At 36.0% G+C, this 27,854-nt stretch overlaps 7 protein-coding genes across 7 annotated transcripts in view; 3 read left to right on the top strand and 4 right to left on the bottom strand.

Annotated features, from left to right (window-relative positions):
- LOC143180792 (uncharacterized) overlaps positions 1-2,225 on the bottom strand; it is a 280,953-nt gene extending 278,728 nt beyond the window's left edge. The window contains exon 1 of the mRNA XM_076380754.1: positions 2,182-2,225. The gene's annotated coding sequence lies outside the window, so the exon portion shown is untranslated. The remainder of the gene's footprint in view (positions 1-2,181) is intronic.
- A 9,467-nt stretch (positions 2,226-11,692) lies between these two features.
- Tfiia-s (general transcription factor IIA subunit 2) lies at positions 11,693-13,316 on the top strand. The gene is made up of 4 exons (XM_076380934.1): positions 11,693-11,898; positions 12,189-12,293; positions 12,380-12,509; positions 12,609-13,316. Exons 1-4 carry the CDS (start codon positions 11,827-11,829, stop codon positions 12,638-12,640), a joined length of 339 nt encoding a protein of 112 aa, XP_076237049.1. The 5' UTR covers positions 11,693-11,826; the 3' UTR covers positions 12,641-13,316.
- Positions 13,171-15,413, bottom strand: S2p (membrane-bound transcription factor site-2 protease). Its single transcript, XM_076380933.1, has 6 exons — positions 15,227-15,413; positions 14,785-15,063; positions 14,242-14,592; positions 13,991-14,149; positions 13,647-13,904; positions 13,171-13,539 (listed from the first exon to the last, which is right to left on the bottom strand). Exons 1-6 carry the CDS (start codon positions 15,299-15,301, stop codon positions 13,171-13,173), a joined length of 1,491 nt encoding a protein of 496 aa, XP_076237048.1. The 5' UTR covers positions 15,302-15,413.
- A 775-nt stretch (positions 15,414-16,188) lies between these two features.
- On the top strand, positions 16,189-18,457 carry LOC143180529 (8-oxo-dGDP phosphatase NUDT18). The gene is made up of 4 exons (XM_076380319.1): positions 16,189-16,453; positions 16,715-17,255; positions 17,761-17,866; positions 17,957-18,457. The coding sequence occupies exons 1-4, from the start codon at positions 16,357-16,359 to the stop codon at positions 18,194-18,196; spliced, it is 984 nt and encodes a 327-aa protein (XP_076236434.1). The 5' UTR covers positions 16,189-16,356; the 3' UTR covers positions 18,197-18,457.
- An 803-nt stretch (positions 18,458-19,260) lies between these two features.
- On the bottom strand, positions 19,261-21,211 carry LOC143180612 (uncharacterized). The gene is made up of 3 exons (XM_076380470.1): positions 20,996-21,211; positions 20,614-20,820; positions 19,261-20,230 (listed from the first exon to the last, which is right to left on the bottom strand). The coding sequence occupies exons 2-3, from the start codon at positions 20,818-20,820 to the stop codon at positions 19,355-19,357; spliced, it is 1,083 nt and encodes a 360-aa protein (XP_076236585.1). The 5' UTR covers positions 20,996-21,211; the 3' UTR covers positions 19,261-19,354.
- A 1,274-nt stretch (positions 21,212-22,485) lies between these two features.
- On the top strand, positions 22,486-26,678 carry LOC143180212 (uncharacterized). The gene is made up of 10 exons (XM_076379776.1): positions 22,486-22,636; positions 22,778-22,985; positions 23,199-23,483; positions 23,550-23,823; positions 23,896-24,091; positions 24,211-24,395; positions 24,476-24,671; positions 24,755-24,970; positions 25,149-25,394; positions 25,598-26,678. The coding sequence occupies exons 1-10, from the start codon at positions 22,588-22,590 to the stop codon at positions 25,744-25,746; spliced, it is 2,004 nt and encodes a 667-aa protein (XP_076235891.1). The 5' UTR covers positions 22,486-22,587; the 3' UTR covers positions 25,747-26,678.
- LOC143180096 (chymotrypsin-2-like) lies at positions 25,964-27,556 on the bottom strand (the record flags this gene model as incomplete). Its single annotated transcript, XM_076379627.1, has 5 exons — positions 25,964-26,206; positions 26,684-26,818; positions 26,922-27,026; positions 27,077-27,269; positions 27,381-27,556. Coding segments are annotated over 5 exons (852 nt in total), but the record flags the coding sequence as incomplete, so codon positions are not given.
- Between the last annotated feature and the right edge of the window lie 298 nt (positions 27,557-27,854).

Here is a 27,854-nt window from a genome sequence, read left to right as displayed (position 1 = left end):
TTCCGCCACACTCCGTATTGTGTCGGACGTAGGCGCACGGCGCGTTTACCCCTTTCGAGGAAGAGGGAAAGAGCGCGCAGCGAAAAGGTACAAAGCGACAAGGGGTCGACAGTGTCGCGCGATGTTCGCGCGTATGGAAAAAGAGGTAACAACAACGAAACACCGGATTTAACTTCGTAGCCGCGTTCTTGCGGAGCGCGGGCGAGGAAACAACAGGAGGCATCCAGGATTACGACGACATTCGTTGACGACGACGTCAACCTCGACGATGAGACGCACGCGCGTGGAATTTGAGTTGAAAAGGCCTTGGGCCACGCTTCGGAGGATCTGAAAAGCCCCCGGCCAACAGCCACTTGGCGGAATTCGAAGCACAATGCCAACAACGCGGAATTACCCCGTGGAACCGTAATGATAGCGGCTTAATTAGTACCTCTCTAGTTTTTCATGCATCGGGCTGCATCCCAGGTGCTACTAAACGGGGCCAGAACGTACCATATAGCGTGTCGCAAGACAGAGAGTCCTCTCTGGCCCATTGTGCTCCCCGATTCTACTCATTAAATAATATAGGTTATCGAGTGGTCGCTCGCGAGAATTACACGCGATCGCGCGCGAAAAGATTGAAGGAAGTCGACTGTTGTTTTGTTGCATCATAGTTAGGTGAACGCGAAACCACTGCTTTAAACTACGAAGAAGACAGTTTTATAGCGCACGCTTTGTGCGAATGTATGATGCAGAAAGAGAGGACAGAGGATATTTTATACGTATGGCTTCTTCAGTTATGTTGAATTCAAAACGCGACGTTTTATGCGCGCAGGAGTATGCGAGTTCTTTTTCAGAAAAATTGCTGAGCGTAATTTGCATCCGTTTTCCCCCTCAAAGTTATTTTTGATTCGTGTACGGGGGATGCTTTGTATTCTTCCGGTATGACATAGATTTTAACAATTACCCGGTCGTTGCAATGTTTCACGTAGTACGGAGAACAGACAAGTTCCATGCCAGAGGTTTCGTACTGAAGTTCGCTTTTTATTCGCGAGATCTGTTGGGCCGAATTTAAAGATTGCAATCCATTTGCGTCGCGCCCTATAGAAAAACATGTCCCGCGCTAATTAATTGAAAAACGAAATTGATAATCAAAAAACAATTAGGACGAAGTACAGATGCAGACATGAAATCGATTGGTACAGCTTCCGACGAGAAATGCAACATTCAACAAATACAAATTTACATGTTATTTGCTCTAAAGTTTTCAAATTTTTGAAAACTGAGTATCTGAAGCGAGATCAACCTTTTATCCTAAAACAGCATTACTCACAGTTTTCAAACACACTTTTCAAATATTCAAATATCTCAACTCCACAAAGAAACAACTGATTACACCATCACTGTTTCGCTTCGAAGCAAATTACAACAATACTTATAGCAACATAGTCACAGCCACATAACTTAGCGCAACGTGCGAAATAAGCATTGGATCTACTCGAATCTAATCCCGCGTTATTTGCGCGAGTCGAAAGGCACGCTACTAGCAAAACTCAAAAGTAGACTCTATAAATACAAACTAGAGTTCCGCGTCTTACATTCGGCCGCGATAACACGTAAGAAACAATTGCTGGTCGTGTGCTAGCACGAAGTTCCCTCGGTTCTCGATCAAATCCGCGCACCTACGGGAGCGCAAAACTTTTCGACGCTCATGAAACTTTCGAACGACGCGACCAGCCGTGTATTGGTAAGTTCATAGCGGGAAGGGGACCAACTCACAGAGGATTAATCTCACATTGAGTCTGCGCGCTCGGAATCCCGATAATCAAAAGCGTTGATACTCTCGCAACAACCAACGGTTATATAGTTTCTGGTAAATGATCAGCTGACCTATTCCGTCCTCAGAAACGGCAGAGACACGGCACCGGTACGATACCAGCAGCCAAAGCCAATGATGCACAGATTAAAGAATCACTCTCCCATCCCTGGATTGGATTTGAATCCAATACTTCATAGATCTCAATCGAATCGATAGACGATCGCTAAATCCTCTATAGAGTAGCTATTCAGTTTCAAACTATCTACTAAAACTTTCAAAATATAAATTCGTTCAATGCTTCAAGACTAAGTACTGTCATTTCAATTCAAATTTCTATCTACTTTCATTCGATCAAACTTACGCGCTACGATGATCATACATACGTGTTGTACAAGTTACAAAACTGATTGTCACGATCGTTTGGTAATCCTGTCTGGTATAAATCATTCCTCGAGCATCGTGTCAGCGTGTCCACTCACTGCGATGAAATCGGATCACGAGCACCGATGTAAACAAGCAGTTTACAATTTCACCGAGTGCTTCGCGGACCATCGTTCCGAAAATTTGATCGTTTCCCACGTTTATTTCTTAACACGTTCCACGCGGTATTTGAACGTTCCACTCATAGCGATGATCAGGGAAGAAGATCGTCAGAATTCTGAGCGTTGTCGCGGAGGCTATGGTGTCTCGTGTCCTTCACCACTTTACTCATCCCACTGTCACCCCGCGAAACACGCGACACGTTTATCGCTGGCACGCGTCCGGCGTTACCGACGGAGCAAACTCGTTACTAGGTTAGAATTCGCTGAAAAGGGATCCCCCGTGAGCGCACGCCGCCAGAAAGCGGTCTCGCTTTTCCCTTCCCTCGCTCCGACCGCCCCTCTCCGCGCCCTCTTGGCCCCTACACATCGCTACTAGTCGCCTGGATCTCGGGAAAACTTTGCTGGAAAGCGGCAGGCGGCTGCGAGCCTGGTGGGGGTTGACAGATACGGTACACCCCATCCAGAGTTTGAGTAGGGGAAACGCCACCCCTCCCCGAACCGTCTTTGTCTCTGTGTGTAAGCATGAACGCGGTAAATAAAAAAGTTTCAAGTCACTCGCGAATCCGGCAGGCGGCAACGCGCAGGAACCAACATGGCGGATTACTTCGCAAAACTTTCTTGGAACACCTACGAACTCTCGAACGGCAAACCACCCGGCGAAAGAAAACTGTTCCCTCGCGGAGCGGTTGGCCGCGCAACAGAGAAGATTAATGTCAACTTAGGGGAGGCTCGACGACGCGAATTACTTATCAGTAAACTTGGGAAGGAGTTTGCGGATCGCTAGTAAGTTGAACATCGGATCCGATGAGACAGATAGATGAACGTTATGAGATCGGATTAGCGTCCCTTTTGCAAAATTCAGAGTCGATATTTCTGTCAGCGACGCGAGTCAATGATTCGCGTTTTAAAGTTAAACGCTTCGGAGTAGATCAGAGGGTGACTGTTGTGTTAAGAAATCTTCGTAACTTCGTGGGAAAGTTTGTCATTGGATCGCTGCGTTTCCTCTTTCGTAAGCTTTACTCAGAGACACGAAACTTTTCAAACTCCCTGCATGTGGGACGGTAGTCACGCGAACGTATCACGTGGCGAGCATAGAGAAGAGCGCGGCATGGTTCGAGTCAGCTAGAGAGCGCGATAACTGATCGAGGCCAAGGAAGCGTCGAGGCAGAGCGGTTTTCGAGTCTCGGGGTGTCGGTCCGCTGAAACTTGGAAAGTGCATACTCGACGCGTGGCCGATGATTTCCTTCTCATCGTCGGAAGCTGTCTATTCGCGGAGGTAGCCGTACCTGGTTGCCTGCCGCCTGCCCTCGTGGGAGTCAGCTAAGGGAAATCAATATCTCACTAGGGGTAGAGAATACGAGAAAGAGAGAGACAAACTAGCAAGAGTAGGAGTCGGCGAAGGAAAAGCAGGAGAAAGAGGAGGCAGAGAAGACGTAGGAGGAGGGTGGTCGTCGGGCTGGTGGGGAGGGAAGGAAAGAGAAGAAAGCGGAGACAGGGAGAAAGACGCAGTGTGCGCTCGTCGACCTCCCTCGCTCGTGGTCCTCCGCGGTGGCACGCGTGAAATCAAGCCTGCCACGGGCAGCACGCGTTAACTCGTGCGACAATCCCCCACTCTACGCTATTACGCTCGTTATATTACCGGCCGCGCTCGGTCGGTCACACACGCCAGCCACGGGCCGCTCGTTCTGTCGGTAGCGCGTGCCGCGTGTGTTCTTTCGCGCTCCAACCAACAACCACCGTGTGTGTCACACCGCGCACGCTACCTGGACAAAAACACGTTAGCCCGCGTGTGCGACCGTGCACGGCCCAGCTCTCGTTCTAATCCTGTCGGCCGCTTAGCGGGAACTGGAGACGAAAACCTTGCCCGCGCCGCGTTGCCGTCCTCCGGACTCGCTCCAAACTCACTCTCATTCTCCTATCCCCTTTGCTCCCTCCCAAGCCCCGAGACCCGTTTTCTCGCTCTTGTCCCCTTTCGACGGCTCGCTCCTCTCGCTCGCGCCCCGCGTTTCTCACGCCGCGCGCTTCTCAGCGAAACTTTCCCGGCGTCGGGACACGCTGCCACCACCACCACCACCGCTATCGGTACCGGTACCAACACACCCTCGCTCCGCCTCTCCCCGCCAACACCGTCGCCTACCGCACCGTTACCTACGTCTTTTCCACGTTTACCAACACCGACGACCACATTCTCTACACATCCACCGCGTTCCTCCGCCACCCGAATCTATCCATCCTTACATTCCGATTCTCTCTCACACCCCCGCCGCCTCTCTTTCCTTCGGCTATCCTGCGCTTCCTTCTCTTCGGCTCGCCTTCAAGTTTCGCCCAACTTTTCCAACCCCCCTCGCGGAACAGCGCACGGAGCAACACATCGACGCTGCCAGCGACGACATACGCTGCGTCCCGCACGCCGCGGCTCCTTTCTCTCTTTATTTCCTTTCGCCTACTGCCTCGCCGCGAGCGAACGAGCACGCTACTTGTCCTGGGGATGCGCGTTACAACTTCAAATGCACTCTCGTCGATGTTCGTTAATGCTACGCTCGGTGACCGCGCATAAACAGGATGAAGTTTGAGGAGAGATGGAAGGGTGATGAAGCGATTTGGATTCTTCTGGATGAATGAGTTCAGTATGTGCGTGGATGCTGAGATTGCTTGGATTTGGAAATTTTGGGGGAGATTCTTGAAGAAAGTTGTAATTGCCTTGATTCTTGCTGTTACTGTGCGTATTCACCATCTTGTAAAGTAGAAAGTATAGATTTTACTAGCGGGCAGGAGATTGAGACGTTTTGTATCAGACATTCGTGACAGTGATTGCCCTGGGGATAAAGTATTCGATGAACGTATAGTTTGAATGCAGGTAACGAATCGAGTGCACTTGGGTATTGATTAATTATAGGAAAACGTTGCTGAGGTTAACGTTACACTAACGATACAGTAGAGCGAAGGTATAAGCTGTATCAGGTTGTGAACAGAGCGTGATAATCCTTCTCTCCTAACTGTTAGAAGAGTTTTTAATCGGATTAGCTCGATTGCGCTTCATCTCGTTAAATTTCGAGGAACAGGTCATCTATTTAAATGCAATAGCTTCGAAAAGAAGGGAAGTCATTCTTTTTACTTCACGTTGGAAAGTTTTCTAATTTCAGCGCTGGAAGAGCTCTCAATTGGATCCGATCTACGAGTGAGATAAAGGGTGTGGGTTGAGGAGACAATGGAAACTTCGTGAAGAGTATATAACGATTCGAGGAGGTGTAAAGACCAGTACGTGGACACATTCCGTGGCAGGAAACATTTACGCGCGAATCATAATGCGGCAAACCTCGTAAGCCCAGCCGACTGCGTCGAACGAGGAAACGTCTATTGTTGTACATGCCTTAAGCAGCGGCACGCTCCGACAAGGGATTGAAGGGAGCGGAAAACGGGTGTGCGCGTGGCCGGACGTCGTGACGCCTGCGTCAATCTGCGATTCATTGCCCTGGCAACGGCGTCGCTCACCGTCATGCCTTTTTCTCTTTCCTGCTTAGCTCAATCGCCGTTTCACTTATCTCCTTCGACATACGGATATTCCCATTTTCCTCTCCTCCGACTTCCGTGTCTCTCATCCCCCAGCGCCGTTTTCGCCTTGCCCCCATCCCGTCTTATACTCGCATTACAGGGAACAAACCATTCAAGTTTCATCGACGTAACAAGTGGATATTGTCATTTCCTGTACGATCAGTTCCCTTGTTTGCATATCTTCCCTCGTCCTCCCCTTTTATCCTTCGAACTTAATACGACGCGACACCTATTGTCTTCGCTTAATGGTCTTCGATTCTTCAAATGATCACGTCGAAAGTTAAAGTCATTGGATTTTCATCGAGAACCCAGAAATATCGAAAATTAAATATCGAACGGAAGATAAGCTTCTAAGATACGTGAAATAAGAGACCGTGTCTCTTTCTCTGTCCGTGCACTAAAGAAAAGAGAAAAGTATCACCTTTCTTATTCTCGAAAATACCTATGTCCTCCCTTTGAGAAGACCAGGGGATGTCAGTTCGGAGGAAACGTCATTCTAATGTCAGTACTTTTGCGGTAGACGATAGAGATTCCCCCCCATGAACGATGCATTTAAGTCGAGTGAATTACAATGCATCGTCGCCTTTGTAACTTCGTTGCTGTCCACGGGATAAAACGAAAATGATTTCGGTATTAAACGACGCGAATAGAATCGGCTAAACTCTGAGTAACAAAGAGCTCCTCGTATATTTCACAGCGCACCCCTACGCTGCTTGCTAAGTGACGCGTGACCGAAAGGAAAAGAGGAGTTTCCCAAGTCTGCCGACCCAGGGGCCGAGCTTACGTTTTTATCGACGAAAGGGCGAGTCTCGCTGGCAAAAAAACATAACTTCTACTTTGGAGTACAGTCGAGTACTGTGTTCTCATGGGCGAAGAAATTTCTCGGATATCGAAGTGTGCACGGTTAGCAGCGCTTCACGAGAAACCGAGTAATAAACGAAAGAACAACTTTCGAAAAGAGAGACGAAGGTTACTTTAAACGCAACTTCTCTAATGAAACTCCTCGAATCTATACCCCCAGGAACAGTTTTGTTACGTCATAGGAGAAAATCTTTCCAGAAAGACGCTCAGGCTCCCCCTATTATGCCCAGCACTTTCCACTTTCATCGATTGAATAACGAACCCTCCCCCGCGCTCTCTTTATCGCAGATAAACTTCTCTGTCATCATAACTTTGACGTCTCTAAATGGTACGTATATCCGTAATAAATTGTTCTTGCAAAGTTTCTAGATGGCGAGCTATATAAATAGTCTGCTGGATTCCCATCTCCGGACTCGTGCGCTTCCTACAACCCACCTTTACTCCGAGCCAGCCTCAACCCCCCTTCGAGACGTCGCTATACCACTCTTAAAGATGCTTTTCATTGCACTCTCGCACAGAGGAATCCGATCGATGACGCTGTCCCTTTCTCGCGCCGTCGTTTCGCCTCGTTCAACGTCCTCCTTCAACAAGCTAGATCTTCCAATCCGACTGTACGCATCCTCCATTGTATACTTTGCGACCTTATCTTCTTCCCACACCAAGATACTCAAAAATCTCCACCTACTTCCACGTTTCTTTTTCTCTTTCCTTAGACATCCCGATTCTCTTCAAAACGGATGCCAACTACCCCAACGCTAAGCTTTAGAGGCGTGTGTGTCGTTGGATACGCGCGTTCAACTTTCACGATCTCGTCTCGCTTTCGAAAATCCCTCCTCTCAGGAAACTTGTTAAGCTCCGTTTATTGGTTTCTTCTAACTCCGTTACCATTGAAAGCTCCACCATTTCGTTCCTCGCGCCCCTGTATCTCTATCACCGTGAATTTTAATCCCTTCTCAAGCCTCTGTTCCTGTTTCATCGCTTCTCGTCCATCGTTCCCACTCGTCACAGTTCACATTGACTTAATTGACCTTTGCTTTGACTCAATCCGAGCGATTCCCAAGGAAACCACCGTGTCGAGACGCTCTATGCGTTTGTAAACGACAAATCGCGACTGTATTGGTTGCCCATCCGAGGTATCGACGATTTGAATCGCTGAGGAAGTTGATCGATCTCAAAGCGGATATATTCAGAGGGATGTAAACGAGTATTCGAAGGAAGCGTTTGAATAACTTCTGTTTATAAGATATATCATTGACGATTTCATCGGGCTCGAGGGCTCCTCTTCACACCTTTGATCATCACCTTTGAAGGGGATTAAAAGCGAGCGGACTTAAAGATTTCACGCCGTTTCAATCGAGCCAGAAGTGCATCAAAAGGACGGGGTATTGTTATTGTTACACGTTGTCGAATCCTATGCAGCGTTTTCGAGAGATTCAGAAATGATAAATCCGAGGCGAAGTCATAAAGAACCGGGTGTAATTTTTGCAGGGCAAATTCATGGAAACTGCCTATTCATTTCCGGCCCGAGGGACTTTGTACCTCTTTCGGTTTACCGAGAAAAGTTCGCACACGCGCTCGAAGTTTTCAACGGTAATTACTTGGGCATCTAAACTTGGTGGATAGTAGGAAGACTTCCCCTTAAGTTCCACCTGCTCGCCTGAATTAATAGGATGGAGTTACAATCTTAATTATTAAATAAAACTTTTAATGGTAAGGCATTGATACAAGTGAAACTGGAGGAATTAAATGTTATTGTGTTTTAGTGGATAATTTTGTGTGATACATTCTGTTTTTCAACATTAGACTTTCAAGATATATTCTAAATTTTTCATCATACTCAAGAAACAGTACGATTTAATATTAATAGAAAATATAAAAGTACTACAACACCTATCACTAGCTATATAAAAAGCCGCAAGATATCTAACATAGAACATCGAATGAAAAAGTGATAAACGTAATCACTCGTATGTGAAGATATCAGAAGACGTTTAAAGGAAGTTTGGATTGTTAGCTTCCAAGTTGGAACAAGTTCAGTTACTACCCTCATAATTTCTCAATTTTTAAAAAGTCATCCAATCGTAAAAGGGAAGAATCCCAAATAATTGCTGCACACCTTCGTTGGCAGTAGAAAAGATAGTGGCGATGATTCTGATTGTCTTCACAAGCTCGAGTAATAAAATAGAGGGAAAAGCAGCGTGACTTGAGAGGAAACATAAACATCAAGAAGCTGAGCCACCGAACAGCGACTGCCCAGTCAGCGTTTGGGTCAGCCTGAAATCTGCGAGAGCGAAAGCAGCAAGCGTGTAACTACAGCACCTCGTAACTAGGAATGCTTTAATGCTATCAGCAATAGTAGAAATTGTTCGTCGAAGGATATCTTGACAAACGACTACAAGAAATTCCTTTCTCAATGGTATAAAGTGTGCAAAAAGTATAACGTCGAATTTCTACAAGATATTAAGAAACTTTGAGCGAATAGGCAAAGTTTTAGGAATTTGTGTCAAGTAAAGTTTAATGAGCTAGAAGAGATTTATGGTTCATTAATAAAACTACCAAAAGGACGGTGCATAATTTTCTCGATTGCCAATTCTTGTAGATAGAGACACAGAAATGAATTCGCTTTAGGGCTTTCTCTGAATTTGCATAATTGGAGAAGAAAGTATTTAACAATGTTTGGTAGAAAAGATATGTGGTAAAGTTTAAAAATAGTTAACATATACATATATAAATGGCAATTATTAATAATTCTAGATACCAGCAGAGTTACAGAGTATCCAACAACAGATGTCAGAAATTTCAAAGGATGATTCTGCATACTAAAATAAGATGAAAATCAACAATGACGAAATTGCATTTGAAATTTTATTCCCAAATTATTGGCTGTTAAAGATACACCTAAAGTACCTGTATATGCAATGTGTCTGACTAGGGACTTATTTTACTGACAGCATGCATTAGTCAAATCAGACGCAGTGATGTCAGTAGAATAAGTCGAGTCAGACACATTTCAAATCTTGGTATTTCAGGTTGTATTTTCAAATAATTTATGGTTTAATAAGGAAAACGCAATTTCGTCTATTTTTTATTTTTGCTCTATTTTTGCATGTAAAATAACCTCTTCAAATCTGTAATATCTGTTATCAAACATCCTATATACACACAATAATTCATCTGAAGTACAAGTTCAAAAAATACAAGACACAAATTGAAGTATAAAAAAGTTGACAAAAAAATATATAAAAAACTAGTGGACTATAATTATATAGCATAATTATAAACTAGTATAATGATATACTTTTTCAAAAACATTAATTCATAAATGAAAGCAAATTGGTATTTATATAACCTTTAAATACTAATAAATAAAATTTACTAAGTTGATGTTAAAATGAGCATAAAAATAAATTTGTCAAATAAGTAAAATAAATCTGTGATTCGAAATATAATTTTGTTATGTTATCTTGTATTCGTATTTCAATTTAATATTAGTAAAAACTCAATAAAAAGCAGTTTTGAAACATAGAATTATTATTTTGTATAAAAATAAGGTGAAAAAAAGAAACTCACCGTAACGGAGACTCATCTGCGAAGAAATAATTCACTTTGATTTTCAATGTTCAGATTCGTATCGCGCAGAAGTCAATATGGCGTCAAAATCACGCGGGAAATGCCGTGAATTTGCCAACCGTCGAAAACCTGCCTGTACGCTTTCTTAACTCCCTACTGATCGTATTACGTCCCGAACATTAGTCCACACTACGGATTAAATCTGTTAACATATTGCATGCAAATCGTCAAACTGTATTTTTTATTACCTTTCTCGTTACCCATGGGACGCAATCCATTCGATATTAAGAGGCTGCTCATGGACGCCACGACGAATCAAATAGATGCGAAACGTCAAACTCCTGACAATGTAATCGTATCCAACTATATCTGAGATTCAAAGAAAGTGTTATTAAAGATAGCTATTCGTGTACGAACTGGATTAATTTTTATGACAATTACGTATTTTACCTGCAGATTTGTACATAAAAATAGGCACGTCACGTTAATTGAGATGTCATCGCTGAACTAACTGCGCGCGCGTCGTAACTTGTTTCACGGAAGTTTGAAATTGCTCTCTAAATTTTGATTCGTCTGCGCAGAATGTGGTGGGGGGAGGAGCTGCAGCAAGAATCTCGCAGTGTGCACCACGTGTCCGCTGAGAAACTTCACATAGAAAGTAACGGGCCACGTTGGTGTTACAGTTACCTACCGTATTGACCATGTGCAGGTAGTATCATCAAACATTTACAAAGTATACGTGTTCTATGCGTAACTATGAAAACAAGTTGATGGAACACTTCCTCGTACAGATTTAAACGTAGTGTCATACGCTTACTTCATTTTTCTTTTTGGAACATTACTTTCTCTTTTTCATAATTATTCTACAATAGATATTTAGACAGAGTTACTCAGCATGAATGAATACTTATTATGAACAGTTAATTGCTATTTTTTTATTGATCTGTAAATTTGATAAAGTATCTTATGACAATTGGCTGCTTTCTGTGGCCCTCTGGTGATGAATCTGAGAGATATCGTCATGATTCATGCTTGTTTCTAGATAAATATCGAAAAATAAGAATGACAAATAAAAATTGGGATAAAATTGTCAAATATAATATACTGTATGTTTTTATCGTCTTTTAAACATCCTCTCCATTAAAATCCTATAATTTGTTTATTATTGAATTTGTTGTATTTATAATGCTAAAGGAATTACACATATCTATATCACATCTGTACATACATAAATTTTTGATATAAATGTATACGTATGTGAAAGTATGCATAAACTAGAGCTGATAAACTGAAAGATTCTACATCAAACAGAAATCAATACGATATCTTTTTTCGTAATCATTGATTCATGTATGCATGCAATAAACAGCTGCTGTATACATTCGCTTAGTAATACAGTCAGTCAACAAATACCGTTGAAAGGTTTCGTTACGCATGAAGTTTACATTTACATTAAACCACATCGACTTGGTTTAATATTGTGCCTACCATACTTTAAGGACAATGTCTTATCAATTATATCGAAATACGACATTAGGTAATACGTTACAAGAAAGTCTGGATGAATTGATTCAGGTATACTAAATGTGTCTAATATTGAGGTTAGAATTTACGATGAGTATTGAATGCAATTGATGTTGAATTACTGTGAAAATTTTGAATTCATTCTTTATATTACGTAGACATTAACTCCAGCAATGTTATAATACTATTTTTACACATGTTTATAAAAATAAATGTAAATGACCACGTTAGTTGAACATAAATCGTATACGAAGTTTCGAGTTTATTAAAAATGCAGATAATACTTTCGACAGAAATTCTATGGGTTTTATTATAAATTATGTAATAATATAATGTTGTAGTATGGACAAATTACACCACAATTAGCAATTAAAGTATTATTGCAATTTGATAAGGCAATAAATCAAGCACTTGCAACCAGAGTTAAGTCAAGGCTTACATTTAAGGTACCTCAACATAATAGTCATTGAATAAAAATTATTGTAATTGAACTTTGGAATTTTTATAATTTTCATTTAAATAAAACTTTTAGGCTGGTAAATTAAATACTTATAGATTTTGTGATAATGTATGGACATTCATGCTTAATGATGTAGAATTTCGAGAAGTTCAAGAAGTTGCTATAGTGGATAAAGTTAAAATTGTTGCTTGTGATGGAAAGAGTAAGTCTGTTTTTTATTCACAGTCTCACTAGTATATTTACATTGTAAGCAACAAAATTTAGTTAAAAAGAAATTTTCATCAATTTTGTATTATTTTAGCATTGGATGCAGATGCAGCAACAAAACGATAACATCACTTTTTAATACAACTAAGTATACTTTATTATATCACAGATAAGGAAATACTAGCCATAAAAAAATTTTACAATAGATAAGACTCCAACTTAAATATATGAAATGTGTAACATAGGTATATACTTTTTATTCGCTTCCCCATAGTAGTCAAATTTTACCATGCAATAAGTATAATCATGACACTGTGAAAGTAAACCATAAGAATTACTTCATTTTTTTATCATACCAGAATGTAGCATTAGTGTTATTTTTATATTGTATTTGAAAATGATAGACTTTACATTTTATATTATATCCACTGCAACTTACCCTCAGTAAATACAAAAATATGTTGTACAGTATGATCTTCCTATGTGGTCCAATTTGTTGTTCCAAAGATGTAAATAATTCTACAAACGAGACTGCAAGGTTAACTGAAATATCTAAGTGATACAAAGTGGCATTAAGATTATATGCAAACAGTTAATTGCAATGTACTTTGTACTACAGACATAACTTTTGAACAATAGCAACGTTTTTTTACTACTTATAATAATTTATTCATAAGTACATACAATAAGTTTATGATAAGAAGTAATGTACCAATGCTTGTTATCGTTAATATAATGGTTTGTCTGATATTCTTATTGTGCGGTGTGAAATTTAATAAATAAATTACAAATATATTTGTAATATACTGCCCGTCCGTAAAAAAACAAGGTACTATATTAACAATTACTAATCCTGCAGAAAAGATTACAATATATTCACAAAAATGTGATACAACTTCTGGTAATTTGGGACTTAAAAATGAATATTTTGGTACCCAATCAGATACATCAACTGTTCGATAAATATCTGCAGGATGGCCCCGGAATAAAACATCCTTTCCTTCCTTCCTTTTGATCTGAATAATCTATAATAAAAATAAATATATAAAATGTTTGTATTTATTTTGTACATACCTACTATAAAATTTTCATTAAGTCTCCTCTAGATGATATACTTTCATACTTTACATACCTTAGTCATATTATCAAGAGAAGGCTTTAAACAATGAGTGTCGTGAAATGAGCACTCATGACTTGCATGACAAAAATTTTGTGACTGGTTAATCATAACCCTGGCTGGAAGACAAGAGTGTGGAGGCAAATGAAGAGGAGCAGTTTGTGGTCCTTCAATGTATTCAAAGCACAAACTTCCAGCAGCTTCACTGTCTGCTGTACAACAATTTATGACACCATCAGTTTTTTGCCTAGATGGAACTGACTCATCATATTCCTATATTAATATGTAAAAAAATATAAGCATATATCAGAATACAAACATAAAAGACGAAAGATTACAATGACTATTAAAATTGTTACCTGAATGAATGACTGTTTAACACAATATCCAAGAGTAGGCTGATTTATTGTACTTAATAAACAATCATACCAATCCTCATCATGTTTTACAAGACAATCATTTATTTTATATATTGTATTCTGTTCAACAAGTCCTGTTGGAGCTCGTACAGGTGAATTCTATAAAAATATTTTTATGACATTGTTCATTACTTTTATCAATATATATTCTTGAAAAATGAATTGTATGTCAAAAAGAATATTCTACATACTGGTAAAATAGTTTTTACATATACTCCATTGCCAAATGCATAAAATGGTGCCCACAGCCAAGGAGAAAATATAAGAAGAGTTGCAGCTAATGTAGCCAAAACGAGATTATGCCAGACTCCTGCACATACAACTCGTAATTGATTCTTTAATGGTAATAAATCAAGTTGCTCACTGTTTACAAGAACATAAGTCATGGGTATTGTAAAGACAATTAATATTCCTACACCAAACAGCTGAACATCTTCCCTGGATGCAGCCAATGCATGACCTATCTCGTGTGTGATACCACAAACTATTATTGTAATTATGTAATATCCAATTTCATTAAGGGGTATGTTTATGCCAGGTACCTATAAAGATAAAATTGTATTATTTTTATGTATTCTAAAATTATAAATATAGTACTTTCAATGAATATATAATTTATAATTTTCGAAAGTATTTTAAAATTGCTTAAGAAGTACCTTCGATAAAGAATTCTTAAAAAATCATCATACTATAAAAATTACAGGCACTTAAAAAAGATATTGAAATAAATTTACCACAGGTTCTATTAATGGTTCTGAATTACTATTATCAAGAGATGATCCACTAGTCCATATATTGAATGTCATTTTCAAAATTAAAATAACAGCAAGAGGCCAAAGAATAATGCTGATAATAACACCAGCATTGAACCATGCTGTCCAGAATTTGGAATGGCTCATGCCCCATTTTATTATTTTACGATTAAAGGCAGTGGTAAACCATTTAATTCTTAACACTTGGATTTCTAAACCAGTGTTTTTTAAGAAGTAGAAGTATGGAAAATGCGAGCATGTCTACAAATAGAAAAAAAGTTTTTGTTATTTCTAAACAAAACGTTTTATAAACATACTTATATAATCTATGTTACAATTAAATTATACTATTTATCGATATGTTTTTATATTATATTATTAAATCAAATTTGTATTAACTGCGTTAGTTCATAGTAAATTGTACCTTGAAAATTACATCAAAAAAGAATAACGAACAATGAATAAGACCTATTGCAATTAATACACTTATAGCGTCCATTCTTCGTTAGTATTTCATCTATACGTTTTTTATTTTATTCAAATCAACAATTTCTCTGTCAGAAATCGGTGTGATAACCCAACTTGAATAAAGTTGGCTGATAGTGCTGATCACTCTCAGACCGAAACACTGATCACACGTGACTTTCTGACAGCTGTATTCCCTAGATAGCTAAGTAGTGATGGCTTCGAACTGACACAATCACTTTGACTCGAAATTCGAATCGTTACAGAATCTTAAATGGAAGTTTCGAATCATTTCGAATTTGTAACGTAAATTTCGAACCGACAAGTTTGGCAAACTTTGAAATATTTAAGTCATCTTCCTTTAAATAAGTTATACTTTAGAGTTTTTGTGTACTTAAAAGTATTAATTATCAACTAAAATTTTGTTCTTATATTCTGTTCAAAGCAGAGGGAATGGCATGTGCAATACATTTTTTGCTTGATAAGTATGTCAATAACACCGTTTATATCAAAGTATTCAATACTTTCAAAATATTTAAAATTCATTAAGACTTTCAAGACCTATTAAGATTCAAGAATGACTTATTTTGAACATGGTTGAAAATGATTCGAATTTTGATAATACTGATTTATTGAATTAACTTCGAATCGTTAAAAAAAATAGTTATTATTATTCTTCTATAAACCTGATGCTTTTATTATGTAATTAAATGATGCCACACAAATTTGAATGCAATATTCTTTGTATGAAAAAGGAAAAATTATTTCTGTGAAATATTATACTTCATACAAGCTTTTTATTATAGTATGTATTGTTTTAAGCATTTCCTGTATGTTTAATATTATGTAGCATTCTAGAGAGAAATTCTAACTTTACGTCTGACTTTATTCTCAAAAGTACAGTTGTTCAGTTACGTAGCTGCATTCCCTGGATGCACACGCCTAATTCTGTCATGTGTGATTGCCGTTACTTTCACTTTGTTTATAACCTTGTACGTTAAATTAATAGGAATGCTACGTTATATTTAATATTTGATTTACGTTTTATTTGTGTCCACAATTTAAAATTAGTGGTACATTTATTACGACATGTCGTTAACTATTGAGAAACAAATTGAATTATTATTAGCTGGACATCCTTTGGAGTTAGATGACACTAACCACGCCGCACTGAATGAATTAATAGGTAAAAACACATTTTATACGCGTATTTTAATATTCATCATATATATTTTATAGTTTTTAAGTGTACATAATATTATTTATTGCACACTGTAACTGAAATTACAAAGAGATTAAAAAAATATGTTAGATATCATAGAACATTTAGCCAATTTGAATTTTAATTATTTGTAAATTTGTTATATTAAGACCCTATTTCCTTAATTTATTATTAATAGTTTATATTTAACAATATATATACATGAAATATATATACATACTTCAGGAACTAAAGGATTTCAGTCAGTGTCAAATAATTATGTACCAGTTTGTCAAAAGACTGTAACATATATTGTTGCTGCTGTTGTTATAAATGATCAGGGTAAAGTATTGATGATGCAAGAAGCAAAGGCTTCTTGCAATGGAAAATGGTATTTGCCAGCTGGTAGAGTTCAACCCAATGAAAATTTATTTGATGCTGTTAGAAGAGAAGTTTTGGAAGAGACTGGTCTTGTATTAAAACCAGAGTCATTGATTCTAGTAGAATGTGCAAGTGGTTCATGGTTTCGATTTGTATTTACTGGTGTAATAACTGGTGGCAAATTAAAAACATTAGAAGATGCAAATGAAGAATCATTGCAAGCATGTTGGGTACATAATATAAGTGATCTAACACTTAGATCAAATGATATTGTTCCTTTAATAGAAAGAGGTAAATCTTATGTTATGAATAAAGACATTCCCCAACATCCAAGCTTGATGCCGGATAGTAAATCATTGAATAAGTTGTTATTACGGCTTACAATCACTTCAAAGAAAAGATCAACGTAAGTTCAATGTTTTTACATGATATTTTCTATAGTAAATCGATATTTTATGTTTATTTTTATAAATATATTACTGCTTATGCTTGATTTTCCTTTAGTATTTGCACTTTCCATATAAGGTCACTGGTGGTAGTTTTCATAACAAAAATTCAACAATCTGATTATGACTGTGAATGTGGATGAAGGCTTAGATTGGATTCTACTAGGTACACATACATATTGATGCGCTTGTACATATACATATGTAACAAATATTTAACTTCGTCAAATATTGTTTCATGCTGATAATACTAACTATTATCAATCTGTTTAAAATATTAACCATAATTATTTGTAAAATTTCTTCTTTACTGCAATAGTATTTTATAATATGTTAATATTTCTTTGAGTTTAACCACTTTACACTTATGAGTATTTTATTTAATACTTGTTTATAAAAGATATAAAATTGTGTTATATTTGTGATCATTCTTATATAGTATTTTATGATATACTTTATCAACAGGAATAAATTACACGTTCTCATATCAGACACAATACCATCTTATTTACCAATTTGTGAAATCAATCCAAATCGTAATCTTTTATCTACTTTGCGTAATTTTATGGAGGTGAGCTATTGTATATGAAATGAATAGTTTTATTGCAATGTATACTAAATAACATATGTATAATAATTTTGTCCAAAATATTTTATTTAGGAATTGTTTGGCAGTGGAGTTGGACAACATAAACCGCATGGTATACTTTCTGTGCAGTTCAGTGGAGGAGAAGGAAATGATGGACTTTGTTTAACATTATTAGTATCATTTAAACTACCAGTAGAAGATGTGCCTGTTATTGGAAAGTATATCTGGCATGAATTATCTGAAAATATAGGTACAAGTATTACTTATCGTCTACCGCGCAACATGACCGTGCCTTTAAATGTAATACGATAATCTCACATAATTACTTTACATAAAAATCAGCTGCATTTCAAGTAACATAATAGATGACATAGCTCATATTATGTATAATTGTTTAAAACAAAAGTAATATTGCATAGTATCAATATTTAATAATAACTAATGAAACTAAACAAATATTTATAATTATGAATTTACATTTATCCTAGTCTAAACCAATGATTTTTAAACAAATTTAAATACATATTATACATCTTTCATAAAATTTTTCAACATAAACGCAGTACTTTTAGATTTAAATAAAGATATATACATTACTGCATTGTTAATTAGAAAATAAGTCCAAATACTTTGAATAGTTACCAAAAATTTATAGATCTCTTTATTTCAGTCTTAAAGTTCATATTTAAACATGTCATAGAATGTGGAATTTTCATAATAATGATATATTTTGAGGAAACATGGACAAACGTATGACTCATTGAATAGAAATTATTATCATACATAACATAGTATTATAAAGAAACATTATTATTGTTTGCATTCTAAATATGATCCAAAAATATAAAATAACTAATAACTATATATAATACAGTTTACAATTAATAATGCACAAATATTTATATGCACATACTTATGTTTTGTGTTAAAAAGTGGAAAACGTATATTACAATACTTATAATACAGACACATTGTTATTATATATTAAAATAATCTGTAACAATATTTAAAATAGCTTCACAAATTATTCAAGTATTAAATAAATCTATAACTTCTTGAAAGTATTTACAGAAATAGATTATTATAAATATTGCATTTCTGCATTAAATGCAATATTTATACACAGTCATCTAACAGAAACAAAGTATATTATACATATATTAAAAATGTTATGTATTTTATGACAAATAAATATTTTATTAAAATTTGTTTAACTTATTTTATATATTACAATACATTAAAAAAGAATGCAAGTGTTTGTGTTTTATGAAAAATTTATTTTTGTTTTCATACATATATATTTCTTGTTATACTCATGTTACAGACAATATATCATAAATTTAAAAAAATACATACTTACATGATGTTAAAAAAAAAGTTTAAAGTATAAGGGTCTTATAGTACTTACCATGAAGGAACTTATTTCTTAAAGTGAGCAGAAACTTTGTATATTTGAGTTGATATTGATATTCATATATCAGTTATACTGGTCAATTTTTCATCATTAGCTTCATTTTTTATAGGAACAACATTATTTGTATCAGGTATTACTTTATTGTCAATACCAAAAGTTGATAAGTTATCAAACCAATTTGAAGGTACTATTTGACTTAAATCTCCTATAGGATATATTTGTTCTTCATTACTTTCAGGATTATTAAAACTAACGCTGACATTTACATTATGTTTCTTCATATGTGTTGTTAAATTGCCACTGTGATGGAAGTCCTTTCCACAAATCTTACATTGGAATGGTTTAATACCAAAGTGTATCCTTTTATGCGTTGATAAGTTTCCACTATGTGTGAACTCTTTCCCACATATATTACATTTGTAAGGTTTTACACCTGAATGTGTCCTTAAATGTGTGGACAAATTTCCACTATGTCTGAATGATTTTCCACATGTTTGACAATCATAAGGTCGTTCACCAGAATGTGTCCTCATATGAACAGCTAAATTTCCACTGTGTGTGAAACATTTTTCACATTGGTTACATTTATAAGGTCGTTCTCCATTATGTATTCTCATATGTATAAATAAATTACTTTTATGCCCAAACTGTTTGAAACATATGTTACATTGGCATTTAAATTTTTTTCCTTGATTTAATTCAAAAGAGCCTTTACTTGGCGTGCTGGGAGAGATAGATTTTATTGAAGGTACTGACTCTGAAGCTGTCAGAGCTTGATTCTTCAGGTTAAATTGTAAATCTTGAGAAAGCTGTGGTTGTTCAATCTTAGGAACAGCATTTAAATGACATTGTTGATTCATATAATTCAAATTTGGATCTTCCTCTTGATTGACTTGGAATACTGTATTATTTTGTACAAAGATATCATTTTCCTAAAATATTTACATATAATTAGCTTTGTAACATATTGACAGCTATGGAAATTACCACTGAGTCAATACCCAAGATTTTTCCAACTCGTAACATTATCTTAAAGCACTTGCAATAAATAGATATTGATTTGACATTTATCAACATTTGGACAATATTAAAGTTATTAGGAATATGTAAAATGATAGTGTCATTAAACTATAATATGTTCTAAGAAAAATTATAAAGAACATAGAAACAATATTTGGCAGTTAACGTGTTAAAAACTATGTGTCATTAATAGTATTAACAAGTATCAGGTGAGGACTGCGTAATTCAATGATGTTTATGTTTGCATAAAAGTTGCTTGTAGCTATAAAATGTGCATGGAAATTATAAGACCTACTCCTATCAGGAATAAACATTGCTGTCCATCATTTTCAGTTTTTGGTTGAATCTCATTTGATAATTCTGCATGATTCCAAAATTGTGGCAATTCACTGTATTTATGATCAATACTTTGAGAAATGAACATTGAGGTATTGTTTCCATTATAGTAACAAATATCTTCTATATCTAAACATTCATGCTTTATTTGTATGGGATTGAACATCTGCAAAAATATATATTAAGGTAATTTCAATTGACAAATAATAAATTTGTTATTTATAAAAAGTACATGAATAAAATGGAAATAAAAATGATTTTTTAATTAAAATCAAGACTATTGAAATTGGAGCAGAAAGTAGTTTAAAGAATGAATATGTTACATCGTAAAAAGTACGTACATTTCTGCTATACTTTTTATTTATTAGTCATTGTGTTAATATTTGCAAATTCTCATAATTCGATGAAATAGTGGTACACTGATGCACATCATTTCACACACATACTGTAGGTCATGTGTATGAATGTACATATTAATCTTTATAAGTATTTTATAAATGGTATAAACAATAAAAGATTCGTTTTCTGGTTCGTTAATGACTTAATATTTTTAAGGATTTTTTAGAAACTTGTTTATCTTATTTATGCCTCCCAATATATTTAAGATTCGAGGTACACATTCCTATCTATTATACGAAATTCTGTGACGAAAACTTCTAAGAAACATGCTTCAATTATGAATCTTCCTAGATTTATGGCTTTAATCGGATACATAAATAAAAGAATAGATAAACATATTGAGAAGTGCAAGATAGCAAATATTTGAGTTTTATTATTACTTCAGCAAATGAGCGATACATACTTATAGATAATGTAAAATATATTTTTGTACATAAATACATATATTTACATACAATTTATGTGTAAAATACTAACACGATGAGCAGCTCATACATTTAGTATTCATACAATGTATTTTAGTAGTAATATTTTCTGATAGTAAAGATCCATTAACATTTTCGTGTCACTCCCAACATTACCAACAAGCTATAAAAAAGAAAGCACCGCGCCCGATTCAACTTCACCTGAGTGCTGTCGGTCCCTGTTCTTACAGTATTCCTTTTTGGATTCATAATTCGTAAAACCAAAAAGAAGAACACATAATATATTACGAAATGCATCAGCATTTCTCGCTTATTAATAACAAAAAAGGGGACCAGGTGAAGACCGAATGTAACACTGCATTTAAAAATAAATGTATACTTAATTATTAGTAAAAAACGAAAAATAAAGTTTTTGTTCAATTGATGAATATCTTTTTTTTGATTACTTTACTATTTCTTGTTTATTATTCTTCTAACGAATTGAAGAATTTGTATTTAAGTCAGTTGCCTCACAAACATCATTCGAAACATTATACGAACTTTGAATTCTCCGTACTTAGAAGTTTCAGCAGACAATTAACTATTATCTAAATGCCTACATTTATCACACTAAATGGTGATATATTACTATGTCAACATTTATATCATATGCTCTCTGTTGTTTAACACGTAGTTGTTGAATTAACGAGCAACCGTATCGTTAATGCTAATAATTAATTTTATTTGGTAGACAGTATAAATTGCATTTTGTAATTGCAGTTACAGTTTTGTGAAGATAATGTTACGAAGAAATTACTGCAATAATTAATATGTTTACATTCTTATTGCATTATAACAGACCTATTTAAGGTACCTACGTAGGTAGTCCTTCTGTTTCCCCTTCCAGTCTCTTCCATGCAGCATGATTACATCGTAAAACAATAAACGATACCATTAATTACTGTAGAAGTACCTAATCGCATTGGTTCCGTACTTAATTACATTTTTGAACCGCGGTAATGATGATCGAAGGTGGGGCGATGTTTGCCTCCTGGATAGCAACATTGAATAAGGCTGCTATATAAGAACTAGTTGTGGATGTCGAGTGTCGATGTTACCGCATCATTAAGATGGGATTCTTAAGAGTAATTTTGTTATGTTTTGCGTGTATACTTTCAGGTATAAATTTTTTTTCAAAATAATTTTCTATCTAATTGTGTAACAATTATACATACATGTACATACATTTGCTATATACTTATTTCATAAAAGAAGATAGTATTGTCTGTAAACGTATCTTCAATTTTTGTCGAATTTTAGTTGCAGCCGATTCAAGTATAATAGCTGGGTATGCACCTGGTGTCAGTGGTATACCTTTTATCAATGAAACATGTTGTACGGCCGATGAAATTTTACAGAATGCGAACTTATCGAGTTCTCTTGAGTGTGCTCGTACGTGTACCGAGGATGAGCCTCCAAAAACTTGTTATTATAAATTTATAGTAGAACGTTACTCAGCCAACAACCAGTAAGTATATCCCAAATAATTTACACTCTAGAAATTTCGATATTTCTGAAAAGTCTTTGCTGTTTATGGTGCTTCCACGTCAGTATCCAGGAGACTTCAATGCCTCTACTTTACTGTAGAAGGGCGCGTTACCGTGAATGAGTTGAACTTCGATATTTTTCTAAATGTCATTAAAATGACAAAATTGTAACATATTTCATTTTTCTTTTTAAGGGCGTGCGGTCTTTGTACTTCCAATTTCACCAATGCTCTCTGCCCCAATTGCCAATGTGTATCGATTAATGGATTAGAACGAATGGTTTTAACTGTGAATAGAATGATACCAGGACCAACGATACAAGTTTGTCAAGGTGATTTTATTGTGGTTGATGTTCTAAATAAAATTGACAGCGAGGCATTATCAATCCATTGGCACGGAGTATTCCAAAAAGATTTTCAATATTATGACGGTGTACCCTTTGTAACACAGTGTCCAATCTCATCTGGAAATACTTTCAGGTATTTTTCAGGTATTGTTAAGGGTCTATAGATACATGGTTTTGACACTATATTGTTGTCACACAGATATCAGTTCCCTGCCCTTAACAGTGGCACGCACTTTTGGCACGCTCATACAGGATTGCATAAAATGGATGGTGTTACCGGAACTCTAGTTATTCGAGCACCAGAAGAGGATGAACCAAACGCAGATCTTTATGATTTCGATTTAGCGAACCATGTGATTCATCTCTCTGATTGGATGAATGAAGAATCAACGGGACGATTCCCAGGTCGTAATACTGGGGTGGTCAGACAGCTTCCTGAATCGTTGTTGATCAATGGGAAAGGACAATACCGAGTAAATATACTATACTAATGTTTGACTTTTCCTATTTTTGAATTTTTAATTACTACTGATTATGATTTTTAGAACAGCACAGGGACATACGGTTCTATGGAAGTCATTACAGTAGATCCTAATCAACGTTATCGTTTTCGTATAATTAATTCGTTCTGCACTATCTGTTCTGGTTTACTGACCATCGAAGGTCACAATCTCACACTCATCGCTACAGACGGTGAATCTGTGGAACCTGTTGTGGTTGATTCCATCGTTTCATTCGCAGGTACGGTTTGTCTGAACGTTTTACGCAAAATCGCATAACAGAAACCAATAATATGAGTACATAAATGGATAATTGTAGATAGGGAACCATTCTTATTAAACAATTTATGATTCTTGCAGGAGAAAGATACGATTTTGTTATAAACACTGATCAACCCTCTGGCAATTACTGGATACAACTTCGTGGGCAGGGCGATTGTACCAACAATTCCATTTACGCCCTAGCTATACTGCATTACAGTGATGCATTCTCGGCGCCATCGATGTCGGCGCCTACCTATAGTTCTCCACTGGATCAAGGAGTCGTGAGTTATTTTTTATGTTTCGCACATGTAACAAGAAACAATGCATTTGTAATACTAGTGATATTTTCTCATACCAATAGACGGTGAATGCGCAACAATGTGATTGTACCAGTTCATGTTCAGACGATATCTGCATCAGTCAGTTGAAAAGTGCAACGTCAGTTGACAAAGCCATTTCGCAACCAATACCAGACTACAAATTTTATTTACCAATAGGCTCTGTTCCATACTCAGTGAAAGATATTTTCGAGCCCAACACATACAAGAAATTCTTAGGTAAGATTAGTCAGATAACTTTTGTGAAATATTTTTGAGTTAACAGTCAATATTCGTTCTTGATTTTTAAATTGTTTAAACAGTCCCGGCGCCGTACGTACCCCTCACGATGAAGATAGCCAATATATCTTTTGAATCCCCGTCCTCACCGATTCTTTCTCAACTGGAGGATGTCCCTACCTCACAGATCTGCAATCTTACTAATTTACCGTCGGATTGCACAGATGACGTGTGCTCGTGCACTCACGTTATAAGCGTTCCTTTGAACTCTGTCGTGGAAATCGCAATGGTTGATGAATGTGAGTATATAACTAATTTGTTTTTTAAGTCTAGTGCAAGACCCACGAAATTTTTTGAAATACGTTAAAGAAGCAGGGGATCGGAATTTAAATGGCATCCAATCTCGATCTGATAAAAAAAAAGAACTTTTTTGTGATAGTTGCTTTTAAAAAACCATGTAATGTTTTATTGTTATAGTTGGTACACCAGGTCTAGCTCATCCTTTCCATTTACATGGATACGCATTTAGTGTCGTGAGCATGGGACAACCTTTGGGACCAATGACGCGTATCTTTGGTAGTAACATGATGAGCATAAAATTATTGCAGGAACTTGAAGCGAACAATACGATAACAAAAAATTTAGATAATCCAGTTGGCAAGGATACTTTAGCCATACCAAATAACGGATACGCAATATTCCGTATCCACGCAACAAATCCAGGTAATTTAACATCACTATTAATATAAATATACAAGCTTATTTTCCATGCAAAATTGCGTATAAAAGTAAGAAATTAGACAAGATCTGAATAAGTTATAAAGTTTAAGAGACTATAATTTTTATATTACTGTCAATTTACATCTTAGTATAACGATAGCTGCTTACAATTTTGCTAAAAATTGATCCTACTTTACATTTTCAAGGATACTGGTTCTTCCACTGCCATTTCGTCTACCATCTGATGTCCGGTATGAGCGTCATTATAAACGTGGGAGAACAAAGCGATTTGCCCTCTGTGCCAGACGGCTTTCCGAAGTGTGGTAATTTTCTGCCCAACATTTATGAAGGATAAAAATCTGCACAAAAGACGAAGGAAGGAATGTTTTTCGCCTACTGACTATTCTTCTTAATTCTTATCTTATCGCAACGGTTCCATTCGTGTAATCTATAGCTGGCGTCCAGAATGCTTTGAAGAGACGTTGATTTTGCGGATCTCATATACCTATCATTAATTTATGTTTGTTCTAGATTTAGTCTTTATGATACTGTGTATTCGTGCAGTAACTTCATCAAAAAAACCGCAAACGCAATGCGATCGTCGACATCACGAGTAGGAGGGCACTCCACGAATTTCGATTCACACTCCCTGCATTCGTCGAGTGCCATTTTATTCCTGATTTCTTGGCTATCCACTTTCCATATGAATATACTCTGGTGTATGCGTCTGGTAAACCGGCCGCGCATTGAATATAACCAAAGGAAACAATCCCAACTTGTGTGTTGTTCACAACTAGAGGACCACCAGAATCACCCTGAAATAAATATTCATTAGTGAGTCATTAAGGTAGCTCTGCCACTTAAGGGTCAATTATTCGATCCAGATTTAAGTATATATTTTATTTCTTGTTTTTACTTCATTATATGAAAGGTTTATAAATGACTACCTGACGATTTTATATGTGTGTAAGCGAGAAAGTTATATCATTCATTCAGTCCACACAGTAATCTTTCGACTAGTGAGTGAACGTTCATACCATTTTATCTGCTTATTTAATCGTAGACAACAGGAAAATCGATTAGAAGCGAAATGAATCACCTTGCTTTAATTAAATTCAACAAATTTTTGTAGGCTTCATTAATCGAAAGACTATTGTATTTCGATTTTTTAAGCACCATATATGTACATAAGTATGAATTGTTAAGTATCGGAGTTTTATTAGCAGTATGATAAGAACTGATGACAATGCTGTAATAATTAAATAATAATAAGTAATAAACAAGTGACATACTTTGCAAGCTCCTTCACCTGACTTTGTTAGCGTACAAATATTAGTTTCTCTGATTGGCATATTTTCTTTACACAAACTTTGAGATATTATAGTCAAATTGATTGCTTGTAATTTGTTAGAAACACTTGAATTTGTCTGAAACAAGAAGATTTTTAGATCGATTAATATTTTTTTATTATTTAATTTATTAATTTGAGGCACAATACATAATTTCAATATATGAAACACATAATATTACCGATAATTTTTTCAAAGATTTTACTGTAGTATCATTTTTATTTAGTTTCAAAAATTTGTTCCGAGATACTGCAAAGTATAATTTGTTATATAACTTACGGATAGTCTTCCCCATCCAGTTAGAACAGCGGTTGAGTTTTGAGGAACATTGTATACAGTTGCAATAGGAATTGGTTGAACATACTTAGTGAATTGAATGTCTCTGTTTACGCGTATCAGACCAATGTCGTTAACTATGGTTTTTGGATTGTAGTCAGCATGCCAGATCAATTCTTCGGCTTTGTAAACATCTCCATTATTCATTAGATCAATGGTCCCAGCGACCACCGAATAATATGTCGGCGTATTCCTGTGTTATATGTTCTGATTTAGTACAATAATAAATACTAATAATTTAGTATTTTCTTGGCAAAATTAAGTTTATAAAAACTGAAGCTTGTTTTTGTAAAGTTAGACTTACTTGTAAATACAGTGAGCAGCAGTGAGTACATAACGCTTACTAATAATGGATCCTCCACATACGGTGTAAGAATTATTTAAAATTTGCTTTACTGACACTTGGTAGGGATACTTACCCAGAGGAGCTGGACTGCCACCAACGATTCGTGGGTCCAAACCTGAACGAATGTATAGTATAAAATTAAGTTAGTAAATATTCAAAAATAAAATATATTATGAAATGATGTAAAACAATATTACAATTAGTGTGGACAATCAAAATGGTGATGGAAAAGATAGTCAGTGCGTACATGGTGATGTGTTAATAGATGCATAAGCGACTAAATTACCTTTTGTTGTAGCCTCTATAAGTATATTACTCAAGCTATAGATTAGGTATCTGATAAAAGTGACTAATAGTCTTGATGTGATTAAAAAACGTGTCGATAATCTCTCTTTCTTGAACAGCTTACGTAAATATATATATATATGTATA

Source organism: Calliopsis andreniformis, chromosome 6 (assembly GCF_051401765.1).
Source record: "Calliopsis andreniformis isolate RMS-2024a chromosome 6, iyCalAndr_principal, whole genome shotgun sequence".
NCBI lineage: Eukaryota > Metazoa > Arthropoda > Insecta > Hymenoptera > Andrenidae > Calliopsis > Calliopsis andreniformis.
This window is presented reverse-complemented; position numbering and strand designations above follow the sequence as displayed.

Excerpts from the sequence above, each read along its gene's own strand:
- Tfiia-s (XM_076380934.1), top strand. The coding sequence starts at position 11,827 with ATGTCTTATCAATTATATCGAAATACGACATTAGGTAATACGTTACAA. Across the intron at positions 11,899-12,188 it reads GTCTGGATGAATTGATTCAG|TATGGACAAATTACACCACA; the intron begins GTATACTAAATG and ends ATAATGTTGTAG. Across the intron at positions 12,294-12,379 it reads AGTCAAGGCTTACATTTAAG|GCTGGTAAATTAAATACTTA; the intron begins GTACCTCAACAT and ends TAAAACTTTTAG.
- LOC143180212 (XM_076379776.1), top strand. The coding sequence starts at position 22,588 with ATGGGATTCTTAAGAGTAATTTTGTTATGTTTTGCGTGTATACTTTCA. Across the intron at positions 23,484-23,549 it reads TCATCTGGAAATACTTTCAG|ATATCAGTTCCCTGCCCTTA; the intron begins GTATTTTTCAGG and ends GTTGTCACACAG. Across the intron at positions 24,396-24,475 it reads CTCCACTGGATCAAGGAGTC|ACGGTGAATGCGCAACAATG; the intron begins GTGAGTTATTTT and ends TCATACCAATAG.
- S2p (XM_076380933.1), bottom strand. The coding sequence starts at position 15,301 with ATGGACGCTATAAGTGTATTAATTGCAATAGGTCTTATTCATTGTTCG. Across the intron at positions 15,064-15,226 it reads TTTTTGATGTAATTTTCAAG|ACATGCTCGCATTTTCCATA; the intron begins GTACAATTTACT and ends TTCTATTTGTAG. Across the intron at positions 14,593-14,784 it reads AACCATTAATAGAACCTGTG|GTACCTGGCATAAACATACC; the intron begins GTAAATTTATTT and ends TTATCTTTATAG.
- LOC143180612 (XM_076380470.1), bottom strand. The coding sequence starts at position 20,820 with ATGTTCAATCCCATACAAATAAAGCATGAATGTTTAGATATAGAAGAT. Across the intron at positions 20,231-20,613 it reads AATGTTTATTCCTGATAGGA|GAAAATGATATCTTTGTACA; the intron begins GTAGGTCTTATA and ends TAAATATTTTAG.
- LOC143180529 (XM_076380319.1), top strand. The coding sequence starts at position 16,357 with ATGTCGTTAACTATTGAGAAACAAATTGAATTATTATTAGCTGGACAT. Across the intron at positions 16,454-16,714 it reads CGCACTGAATGAATTAATAG|GAACTAAAGGATTTCAGTCA; the intron begins GTAAAAACACAT and ends TACATACTTCAG. Across the intron at positions 17,867-17,956 it reads CTTTGCGTAATTTTATGGAG|GAATTGTTTGGCAGTGGAGT; the intron begins GTGAGCTATTGT and ends TATTTTATTTAG.